Genomic DNA, 12363 nt, shown 5'->3' with positions numbered 1-12363 from the left:
GTCCTGAAGAGCGTGCCCCTGACCCCATCCTACTGCAGTTACAGTCTTCACACTGTGATGGCTGAAAGAGCCCCCGCTGGCCTGCTGAAATAAACTGAGCACCAGATTCATGGGACTTGGCTCCGGCTCTCAGAGACACGGTTGAAAGCTTGCCTCTCAAGAAATTTAGATACTGGGGAATTCACAGCTCTGACACAAATAAATACAGATGAAGGGTGACCCGCCCTGCCTGCTGTGTGCTGCTCTCTCCACCCAGCCTTAGGTGAGAGCCCCTGAGATCCATTTCCACCGCTCCCATCTTCCCAGAACACTTCTCGCCTGTGCAAGAGGCGCCTAATATGTCTCAGCCTCGCCTATACCTCAGCCGCCCGCAGCTCTTCTTTCCCAGCGAGGCGGGGTGACCCGGCGGTCCTGAGGGGGCTCTCACCGTCATCATGTCATCACACTTCATATCCGGCTCGTCGTCATCCTCACTTTTGTTGTAGAACTTGCGGAAGAAGTTGAAAGCCACCACAGTGTACAGATAAACCACCACGGCCAGGAGACCAACAGTCAAAACGAGCTGGGAGGGAAGAGAGGAAAAGGAGGTGGGTCTTCTCTGCCTTAAAAGTTTCAAGGGTGACTCCAAGAACAGAGAGGAAAGGTGAGGCTGAGCCGGGGAGAAAGGGGTGGGGGTGGCAAGGAAAGGGGGGACCATAGATCGAAACCGGCTACTGGGAGAACAGAGTAATGATGGGGTGTTATGTACTAAATTGTGTCCCACCCCAGTTCATATGCTGAAGCCCTCCATGGAGTACCTCAGAATGTGACTGAATTTGGAAATAGGGCCTTTAAAGAGGTAAGTACATTAAAATGGGGCTGGTAGAGTGGGCCCTAATCCAATCTAACTGGTGTTCCTGTAAGAAGAGGAGATTAGGGCACAGAACGAGAGAGTAGATAGCTGCATGCGCAGCGGGATGATCAAGTGAAAGAGCAAGAGGGCGGCCCAGTGAGAGCCCGGGAGCGAAGCTTCGGAGGAAGCCAGGCCTACTCACGCCTTGACCTTGGACTTCTGAGTGGAAATACATTTCTGTTGTTTAAGCCACCCAGGCTGTGGTATTTCATGATGGCAGCTCCGGCAGACTGATAGATACCTCGGGTATCCAGTGTGACAGCAGTGACCTGAGGTTTCACGGTGCAGCTTCTACTCGAACGCTGTTTCTCAAACTAAAGGTTCTTTGGACTGGTAGGCGTCCCTACATTCCATTAGTTCATAAATAACTAGGAACTATATCATTGTCACAGCTTCGAAGTTACTGTAAGAATTATTTACGACGGTTGAGCAAAGTGACATTTTTCATAAGAAGTCTGCCTAGTATCTTTGTAGAGGTCATAGGCCACGTGCATTTCCCAGCTTTAGGAGCGACTAGAATGAGGAGTACACAGGACTTGCTCATCTGGCTTACAGGCAGGACTAGGTGCTGAGCTGGAGCTGTGAAGATCATGAAGATCTCTCCGCCTTCAAGATGCTACACGTAAGGGAGTGGGTATGAGTGTTAAGATGAGACAGATTCAACGGCTTCTTCAATGATGACTAGGACCTTACCTAACCTCAGATAGCAGACCTCACAGAACGAACTGGTTCTAGGAAAACGGAACCTGGGCTTTGCACCAAGGAAGAAATGAGCTAGTTCTGCCCCTTAGCAGCCGTGTGGTCTTGAGTGAGACACTCAGCCCTTCTGAGCCTCTGTTCTCTTATCTGTCGAATGAGCATAACAGCTACCTTACAAAGTGGTGGTCAGCCTGTCACAGTACCTGGCACAAGATGGGCACCTTTGTTTTATAATTTTTCCAGAGTTCATTCAGCAAGGCCGTATAAAAATGTCATTGTTTAAACTTTCCATTTAAGGTACAGTTTTGTATAATGCTATTAAGACAAATCAATAAAAATGGAAGTTTCAATACGAGTAAACGGGAAGAAAATAATTCTAAAAGAACATATTATAGGACTGGCATTCCACAGATCACACTTTGGGACACATTACCTTTATAGGATAAAACTTTCTGAGACACACATGTAAAAATACACAGCACCCTCTCCTAGGAATCCACAAGGAAGTGTTTAACACACTCAAAGCAAACATCTGTACCACAGCTTCTGTTACCTCCCCAAACTTTAGCGTCTTGTATGTGGCAGCAAATCTCTCTCTAGCTTTCCTCCATTCTTTCTACCACCAACCAAAACAAGAAACATGGACTGTTGCTACTACCAGAAACCTAACAGAAATAAACCTGATGTTCTAGCACCTTTCATTTTAGAACAACTAAAGGTCAACTTGACTTTTCCTTCTAGTTGGAATCTTTATGTAGTTTTTTAAGGTGTACAACCTGGTCATTTAATATGTATACACTGTAACTGATGACCACAATCAAGTTAATTAACATGTCCATCACCTCATGCAATTCCCATTTCTCTCTGTGTGTGGTGAGAACACTCAAGATCTATTCTCTTAGCAAATTTCAAGTATACGGTACAGTATTTTTAACTGTAGTCACCATGCTTTACATCAGATCCCCAGAATTTATTCATCTTATAACTGAAAGTTTGTACCTTTGAACCAACACTCCCCATTTCCCCCCCTCTCCGCCCCTAGCAACCACCATTCTATTCTTTGGTTCTGTGAGTTCAACTTTTTTAGATTCCACATATAAGTGAGATCATACAGTATTTGTCTTTCTGTGTGTGGCTTATTTCATTTGGCGTAACGCCCTCAAGGTCCATCCATGTTGTGACAAATGGCAGGATTTCCTTCTTTTTATGGCTGAGTAGTATTCCATCATATATACACCACATTTGCTTTATATATTCTTCCACTGATGGACACTTAGGTTGTTCCCACATCTTAGCTATTGTGAAGAATGCTGCAGTGAACATGGGAGTGTAGCTATTTCTTCAAGATACTGATTTCATTCCCAGAAGTGGGATTGCTGGATCACATGGCGGTTCTATATTTAATTTTGTGAGGAACCTCCACACTGTTTTCCATAATGGCTGTACCAAGCTGGGCACATTTTAACTTCCTTCTTTTCTCCCTCTTCTATACAAAGGTTTAGAGATGTGAACGCACATGTCTCATTCATAGAATTGCACTTAATGTAGAGTGAAGTGCTAAGGGGTTTGCATTTGTTGACAGAGGATTTCAATCTAGGGGTGCATCCTAACTATTGTAGAAGACAGACTGGATATTGATGAGGCTGGATATAGCTATGGCTATATACATATATAACTATCTGTTAACTTATACTATATCTGTATATAGCTATACAACTATATGTCAACTTTTCAATGTTCTGTATATATAGACATATACACATATATAGTTATGTGCATGTGTGTATATGTGTCTGAATCATTGATTCCTAGTTGGAAGCATATATCAGAAGTACCTGGGGAGGTTTCTAACTACATATGGCCACTAGCTTACCCCCAGTGAGTATGTCAGATTCACGGAGGAAAGGGGGTCAATCTACAAAAGGTCTCCAAAGTGATCTGATAGGTCCATCACCTCCTCCCTGCCTCCTCCTCCCTGGTTGATCTAAATGTTAGGGGTTTCTGGATCAAGGTCTTATGACTCTTAAATGATGTCTATAATTTTATTTTTATTTTGCTGCAGTTTTATTAAAACAATCACCATTAGTTCAAGTGTTTGGTCAAGAAAGGGGTATTTTACACTATAAGACACCTTCCTGTCATACACTAGCTATACTACCTGTTTTGGTCACTATTTTCCTGTCATATCCGGGTCCATCCTGTTCCACATCATATGACCCCAGTACCTGTTTGCCGTTGTGAGTTACAGATGATAGAATCGTCCTCAGTGTCTTGAAGCCCATGGCGATATCCAGCAGATGAGCAGCGAAGAAGAAGTTGTTGTAGTGGCCCAGGATGGACATGGTTGTGTACCAGGCAAGGTAGAGAAAGGACTGTGGAAACGGAAGGAATTTAGCAGCTCTTCAGGCATTCCTGCGGTGCTCACTGAACCACTATTTCTCATCTTTGGGGACAGGGTGTCCAGGTGCTGTGAACTGGCCTAAAAATTGCCAAGGGAAACCCCATCTGTCTTGCACAAGAGTGTCCCCAGCACCGTTCACACTGGCTTTGAAGTAATCCCTGAACCTTTCTGGGCGTCTTTCCTAGCTTCCCTGTGGCATCTAGTGACATCCCTGAACCCAGGGCACAGAATCTGTTTTTCTAGATGCCATACTTACATTGTCGGTAAAAACCACTCCCAGCTTCCAGATATGGTACTTCATGTCGATGGAACTCAGCCTAAAGGGGGACAAAAAATTTAAAAACATATAAATGTCAGGATGTAGTTAAGTGTTTAATAAGGAGAGGTTTAGTAATGTAAATACGGCCCTGAGCTTTTATCAAGTTGTATGTATGTGTTCCTCATGAGACCGAGAATGGTTGAATCACACACTGAAATTTTAATTAGTCTTCCTCTTTCAGCTCTATCAGGCCTATAAGCTGATAGATCCTTAAATTTTTTAAAGCAGTGCTCTCCCAATATGTTAGGCTCTAGAAGAAACACCCAAGTCAGACTGAGCCTGAGAAAACAAAGTTATGACTGAGATTTTCCTCTCCAAGCACGCTGATAAGGCCTGACAAGGGCTAAAAGGATCTACTTTCGCAGGACTTTGGGTTTTAGCTCCTAAGCTCTGTACCATGACACCAGAGAGGCCTCCTCTGCTTTGGTTTCTTCGACTGGGCTAAAGTCAAGGGCATTTTTGTCCAAACCTAGGAGTTCAGCAATGCGTTCTGCTCCATACAGATCTCCATACTTGTTGATCACCTAAAACAGAAAGGATGACAGGCTGAGCTTGGGCCACACATCACCATCGATGTTTTCTCTAGCCCCAATGTCTTCGGAGCTTTGCTACACTCTGGGCTCTCCCAAGGGGCTGATAAACTCATGACTCAAAATGCAACATGAAAATAAAGGGAAAAAAAATAACTCCTGAGGGTGACCTGTTAGCTCAGTTGGTTAGAGCATCGTGCTGATAACACCAAGTTTGCCTGTTCGATCCCCGCATGGGCTACTGTAAGCTGCACTCTCCTTAAAAGAGTCAACTATGGCATTGTAGCATGAAAGCAGTGTGTAACCAATCACCATGGCTGTTCTCCAATAAAAATTAAAAACAAAAAAACTCCCCAAAAAAACAGAAATGAAAAAGGGAATAATAAACTGCTTTCAAGCTGATTTCTTTTCGGAGGCGAGAAAACCTGGTGTGCAGAAAACCATGATTGTGTTAAGCTGTGTAAGGCAGGTGAGTATAGAAAGGAAGCCAAATAACTACACGTGTTCATATAAAACCCCTTCTGTGACTTAACTGTTCTTGAGAGTCCATCAAAACAGTAACATCAAATTTATTTGTGTTTGTATATGGAAAACTTAAAAATCTATTACATTTCTTTGGTGGTGATGGAACTCACCCCCACTGACAGGGCATACCTTTCTCTTTACAAATTTGTCCCAGTAGTTATTAGGAAAAGATCTGAAAAAGAAAATGAAAAAGGATCTTAACATCAAGGCAAGCACATCAAGAAACTTTGCAGTTTGAGTGTCTGGATCTGCGATCCCTTTAGTTTTTGTCCTGCTCATTGAAGACAAGACTTGTTTCAAGTTCAGAGTCACCACAGGACTGACTGATTTAAGGTTTCACTACTTTGTACTGACTTCTGAAACTCTTGGAAAGCCACTCTGCATTTTCTACCTCAAAATTATGGTTCAGAGCCGGGAATTGTGGTAAGGGGATTAGACAGAAGCGGATACATGTGGATTGATCTCAGTATAACCATTATCAGAATCCTGTAGGAAACATGTGCATTCAACCTTTATTCACTGAGTACCTAGTTTACAAGTATAACAGTAACTGGGGTAAGTGCATTGGATACAATGGTACAACATGTAGACAAGGTCCCTAACTACGTGACATTTCCAGTCTGGGAATCACCTTTAGTTAATTTCTACAGGGTTTTTCTTAACCGGAGTACTCTTCCACTCTATTCTCCATTCCCATACAACTCCTGTGGGGTCCAATTTCCTCGGGAAATTACATCCCTCTCCCCTTTGGAGGGGCTTCCCTATAAACACCCCATCCCTAACCTTCCCTTCTCCCCGAGGGAACTCCTTTCTTCTGCCTGGTAGCTTCTACCAGCTCCACTGCAAATAGTTTCCTATTGTTAAAGTCAAGAAAGAACTGCCACTTCTAGGTATACTGGCAAAAACCATTTAAAATAGTTTGCTCCTCTCCAGAATGATCGACCCTTCCTGGGAGGGGTCCTTGTGATGCTAGTTTGCAGCCAGGGAAACTCTGGCCCTTGGTATATGCATTCTTCTGTTTTTCCTTTATTTGAGTCATTTTCGTTGGATCTGAAACACACAGTCCCCGATTCTAGAAACCTCCCATGTTGGTGGTGAGGGAAGTGGAGGCCTCCCTCTATTCATGGACCTCTCAGAAGAATAACCCTTAGCAAATGCCATCCCTCCCCAAAAGGGTGGCAATCTTTTTAAAAAAAATGTGGGGTTTTTTTCTTTTTTTTTTTTTATAGTTAAAGCAGTTTCTTTGTCTTAAACATCCAAATGCGACTTAAAAGCAAGAACAAATGCTGGGTTTATAAACTGCTAGTAGATTTTATCTCTGGGAATGGAAATAATTATGTTGACTTTCTTGTATATTTTTCTGCTACTTGATTTTTTTCATGTATTCCATTTAGTATCTAAAATAAAACAAATATTGGGTCGTTGGAAAAGTCATGACACATTTTTGCAAAGAAAACCATAGAAAAAATACGTCATGACTTTTCTGACGACCCAGTAAAAATCAAGCCAGCTTCCTCGGTCCACACAGACGTCTCCTTTCTCTTAAATCCTTTATACAAATGGTCCATTACGTAACACTCAGCCCGGTCACATCTTGTTGTAAGGGGAAAATTCCACAAGTGGTGAAGGGCCATTGACCAAAGGCTCTGGGCAAGACCTTTTGCAGCTGATCTTACTTTGGTCTGAGTATTTTTGTCCCTTGACTAGGTATGGAAGCTTCTTAAAGGCAGAAACCATCTTTTTATTGGGTAATATTCCTTAAAGTGTAGGGGGCAGACAAAAGGAACTTCAGAAGGGAAATGCATAAATAAATGATACCCTACATATGCATGGTCAAGAAAAATAACGTAAGATGCTTAGCCTTTTTAGAAATCCGGAAAATGCACAATGAGGTGCCACTGCACACCTACCAGACTAGCAGACCTATCTGACGACAGCAAGTGCTGGCATCGGCAGAGGCGCAGGGATTCTCACACAGTACTGGTTGGAAGGTAGAGTGGGACAGACACTGGCATATCCTACTATTCAAGTTTTTCTCCTGGTCTCTACTCTAGGCAAACTCTGTTAACTTGTGTATGAGTTATAAAAATGCTCATCGTAGCACTGTTTTCAGTAGCCAGAAACTGAGAACACTTGAAATATCCTGTCAGGAAAATGGATAAATACACCATAATATACTCATATGATGAGTTTCGAAAATGTTTTCAAACATTTCAGGTTTGAAAATGACAAAACCATGGCTACACAAATCAACATAGGTGAGTTCCCAAACATAGCGTTGAACAAACTATTCAAACGATAGTACAATGCATATAGTACAAGTCCATTTATATAAAGTTCAAAAATAGTCGAAACAATACCTAGGGACACATACCTAAGCGGTAAAGCTATAAACTAAAGCAAAAAAATGACTATCTCTGAAGCCAGGAGAGTAGGTAGCTGGGGGTTGAGGAATCGGATGGAGGAGCATGATGTCTGGGACTCTGAAGCTTTCAGCAATGCTCCATTTTGTAACTTTTTTTTTTTTTTTTNGTTGGCAGCTCAGCGGCTGCTCAGCTCGGGCTGGACTCGAACCGCTGTTGCTCAGAGCTCAAACTCTTCAGCGAGCTCTTAACCAACTGAGCCACTCGGCCGGCCCCTCCATTTTGTAACTTTTATAGTTCGTTTTTTTATTATACTTTAAAATATATGTGTACATTTTAAATCTTCTATATATGTATTTAACAATACGAAAATAATGTTAAAAAAGAAAGCTCACCATGATATGTAGCTAATGGAAAACAACAGGTTACAAAGTACTACATGTACGCTACAATGCCGTTACTGTGAAAAAAAATTTAAAAGTTCATTTATTAAACATTTTTTAAACAGCTATTTACTTATTTATTTATGCATTTTCCTACACATGGACATTTAAGCCAGTTCAAAAATGTATATATTAGTAAATACCCTTGTTGGGACATTTTAGTGTTCTTGTCTCATTATCTCCTTAGGATAAATTTCTGGAAACTGAACTGCTTTTTTAATGGGACTGTCAGGCCATATCACCTTATGCCACAGACATAAGCATTACTGAGAATTGCAGAAAGCTTACCAAAGAATTAAATAATTTAATAATATCCCCAAATTCATGTACTGTAATGACAAATGGTCAGAAACAAGGCTGAGTAGTGTTCCTTGTTTGAAGAGACTGGCAGCGGAGGCAGGCTTTTGACTTGCATGCTTACTTTTTCCCCTGAAGATAAAGAGTCTTCCCTTTCTAGAGACTCTTTTTAAAAAGCTTAGTTGAGCTTTGGTAGAGCTGCCTCTGTCAGTTTGCCTGACCGCCTTTGGATAAGGAGCAATTTTCTTCCCCCAGGGGTCAGGATTCTTGTTTCTTGATGGGCATATTTTAATTGGCACAGCTAAGGGTTTCAACACGGTCACCTTTGTTTACCTATCTAGCCCGGTTTCTTTTCTTTCAGAAAATTAATTTTTCTCGCAGCTCTCGTTTTTTCACACTTGTGAATACACCAGCATTAGAATACACCTTCATTAACGGTAATGGCCGTTCTTTAAATACAGAAAGGGAACGAATAAGAGCTTGATATCTACCACACGCCAGGCACTGGGCCCACCATCAATATTCCCGGGCTGTATGAGGTGCTATTCTCATCCTTCTTTTACTGAAAAGGATACTTACGGTGTGTTGATTACCAGGCGGTCCCACTGCCCCTTGATGTCATCTTCAGATGGCTGTTCTGTGATATACAGGCCATCGAACTCCAGCTTCCTGGCAATTTCTTTTTCCCTCTTGAATACCACCAAGGGGACCTAGGAGTGGGAAGACACTGGTTACTCAGAGAAGGCTTTCTAATTAAAGTACCCTCTCCCAAGCATTTCTTAGACATCTGCCTTCCACCTTCAGGGCAGCGGTATCTTTGTGGTGGAATTCTTAGGGTGCCTAACTGTGGGTCCAAAGTCAAATAAATCTCTTCTCACTCCTTTAGCTAATACACTCCCTCTCTAAAGCTGATCTGATTTGAGCCATCCTTTAAGGTTTGGGTTAAACAGCTGTTATTAATGCAAACTGGACTCCTTGACCCATTCTGGTGAGAAGGCCATATTTAGATGAGTCCCTTAGCCAAATGTGTTAGGTCTCCTAAGACTCCTAGGCTGGAGCTGAACTAAGAAAGGATGATAAACTATTCTAGAATTGGTCAGCCACAGGAGTACCATGAAATGTTCCAATCCCCTCAATGGCTGGGATCATAGACATCGCATGGCTTTGACGTTTGGTTAATGAAACATGGTTTCGTAGATAGAATGAGAGGACTCACTGGGCTCTGTACATAGGTATTGAGGTTTTCTTCTTGAGATTCTTATCCAGAAATTCTGCCAGGTAGAAGCACACTTATTTGTCCTCAACTATCACTCCCCGTTCTCTTATAGTTCTAAGTCTGATTTTAGACTAGATATGGTGGCATGGCTATGACGACCTGCCACGAAAGAGGTACACAGAAAAGGATGGGAAAATAATCCACTCGCCCCAACCGTCACCAGACACCCCACACACACACACACACACACACTTTAAATACAGGACAGACTTAGTGAGGTTAGAGGATACTATTGAAATCCCAGAAGAAGTCAGAATAGCCAGAGCTCCTCTTGCCAGAAAAGCTTAATTCAGACAGAACCAGGGCATCTCATTCAGCTGGGAAGCCACTGGTTACTTAGCAACCTTGGTCTCCAAACTGTTTCTTTCAATAACTGTTTCTCAAAGCTCATGATACCCATATACCTCATACTGCCCCTTTTTTTCCAAGACAAAAAGACAACATTTAGATCATGATTTGTAAAGTGTTGCCTCTTGTTCTTTTTCTCTTTAAAACAATGAAACAACACTGAGGAAATAGAAGACTAATGATAGGAAGATGGTAAAGGCTAATAGTAGGCATTCCACACTGTGAGGAATCAACGATTGCTGTCCATTACTGGATGATGTGGGAGGGGAAGCAAAGACAAAGCTATGCTAATTTCTGCTGTATTTTGAAATTATTCAATAACAATAATATCAAACTTCAGCACAGTACTGATCTCTGGGATTCAAAGCATTCCCCTTCAATCTTGTAGGAGTGTGTATGGCCTTGTAAGTAGGACTTGTACATTTTGATTCCCTAGGGTTTCTCTTTTCTTTTCTCCAGGTCAGCAGTATGTCTGCACCCCATCCAACAAGATGACCTCTAGGGTGCTGACCTAAGGAACAGAAGCTAACATACCCTAGTGTTACTCTGTCTGGTGTTCTGAGTACTTTTACACACGTTAATGCATTTAATACTCCCAGCAACTTTTAGGGGTTGGTGGTATAATACTCATTTGTACAGATGAGGAAGCAGAGGAACGCAAGGTTAAGTGGCGGAGCTGTCAGTCCAACCCTGTTTGCCTAGCTCCAGAATCCATGGTTTTATCATGACAGTGGAGTCCTCAGTGTGGCTTAGGGCATCTGGACAACGTGATATCATAGTTCATCAGGAGAAGTGAGGGCCACAAGGGTAGGAATATATTTCCTGGACTCTTCCCAGGGAGAGGATGGCTTGGTGAACAGCCAAGGAGAATTCCTACTAAAGAGAAGTAAGTAAGAAAAAATGTAATGACCAAAAAAAAAAACATGTAGTTGAAAAAGAACTGGACTTAGCACACCAAAAGCAAAATGACTGAAGGTTGACGTAACTGTAATGGTGTCTGAAGATGGCCCTGATAAACCAGGTCTCCAGGCATGCATGCCCTTGTGTCGCCCTCCTCACCCCGTGTGCACAGATGGATGTGGGCTGGTCCTGTGATGTGCCTGAACCAACAGAATGCAGAAGTGACACTGCCAGTTCTGGCCTAAGCCTTAAGAAGGGCTAGCAGCTTTCAATTTTTGTGCAAGAAGTCCAGTTACCTGGCAGGAGAGAGAACGTGGAGAAGCCACATGGAAAGGCCGATGCCCCGACTACATACAGAGGCCCCACAACCCTGACTGAGCCCCACGACCCTGCCTGCCAGCCGTTCCCTCACTGACATGCCAGGCATGAGCGTGCCGTTGTGGGCAGTCTGGCCCAGCTGAGATCCCAGATGACTGCTGCTTCAGCCACTTGCACATGGAGAGGAGCTGCTCAAACGTGCCTAGCCAGTCCACAGAATCAGAAATATTATAACTTGTCATTTTAAGCCACTAAGGTTTGGGGTGGTTTGTTATGCAGCAAAAGGTAACTTTGAAACAGTAACTTATCAATAAGTTTTCTTCTAATATCTTGAACTGTGAAAACCTAATCAGTTTTCAAAGGTGAAAAGTATTTTTATAAAAATTCCAACAATTTAGAAGGTAAGAACCTCTCATTACTAGCTCCACATGGGCCTCAGCCTGATGACTGATTCTATGAAGTTCAGCAAGCGGTGCCTGAAATGGGACGAGAGAGTGTGAATACAGATCCCCTGGAGATCGTGTTAAATTGTGAAAGGCCTGGGGTGCGGCCCAGGGTTCTACGGGTCTAACCAGCTCCTAGGTGATGCCGCTGCCCCATCGACCTTAGTCTATCAGCAAAGATTTAGCGAACAAAGGGTTTGCAGGGTTCAAAAATGATGCTTCTTTGCAGGGAGTCAGGTCAGACTCCAAGTGGCCAGCGACTCACCTTCAGGCAGTAATAGCCCACCACACAGACGAAGGAGATGATGGTGTGGATAATGACCAGCGCCCGCAGCGTCGGGGCCATATACCCAGTGCTCTCCTGCAGGACAAAGAACACCACTGCTTCTTCCTCTTCCTCGTCATTGAAGGAATGCCACAGGTTTGTAACGTCCTCTGTCTCTTCTTCTAAAGGATCTTCAGTGACCTGGCCCAAGACACATATTCTCGTATTAACACCAGAAAAAGCCTCTGCCACCAGGCTCTCCCCACACACTTTATATTGCTAGTTTATGCTGTGCAAACAGTAGTGACTCAGCATTGCTTGCTGAGTGAATGAGGTTTTTGGGG

At 42.9% G+C, this 12363-nt stretch overlaps 1 protein-coding gene across 1 annotated transcript in view; it reads right to left on the bottom strand.

Moving 5' to 3' along the window:
- RYR3 (ryanodine receptor 3) overlaps positions 1-12363 on the bottom strand; it is a 358095-nt gene that overhangs the window by 7350 nt on the left and 338382 nt on the right. The window contains exons 85-91 of the mRNA XM_019627208.1: positions 12020-12220; positions 9049-9179; positions 5496-5538; positions 4708-4835; positions 4249-4309; positions 3817-3963; positions 428-562 (exon numbers count right to left, since the gene is read on the bottom strand). Coding sequence (XP_019482753.1) covers positions 428-562; positions 3817-3963; positions 4249-4309; positions 4708-4835; positions 5496-5538; positions 9049-9179; positions 12020-12220 — 846 coding nt within the window. The remainder of the gene's footprint in view (positions 1-427; positions 563-3816; positions 3964-4248; positions 4310-4707; positions 4836-5495; positions 5539-9048; positions 9180-12019; positions 12221-12363) is intronic.

The sequence above is a fragment of the Hipposideros armiger genome, unplaced genomic scaffold (genome assembly GCF_001890085.2).
Source record: "Hipposideros armiger isolate ML-2016 unplaced genomic scaffold, ASM189008v1 scaffold_724, whole genome shotgun sequence".
Classification (NCBI taxonomy): Eukaryota; Metazoa; Chordata; class Mammalia; order Chiroptera; family Hipposideridae; genus Hipposideros; species Hipposideros armiger.
Note: the sequence above shows the minus strand (reverse complement) of the source record. Positions and strands in the feature narration are given on the sequence as shown.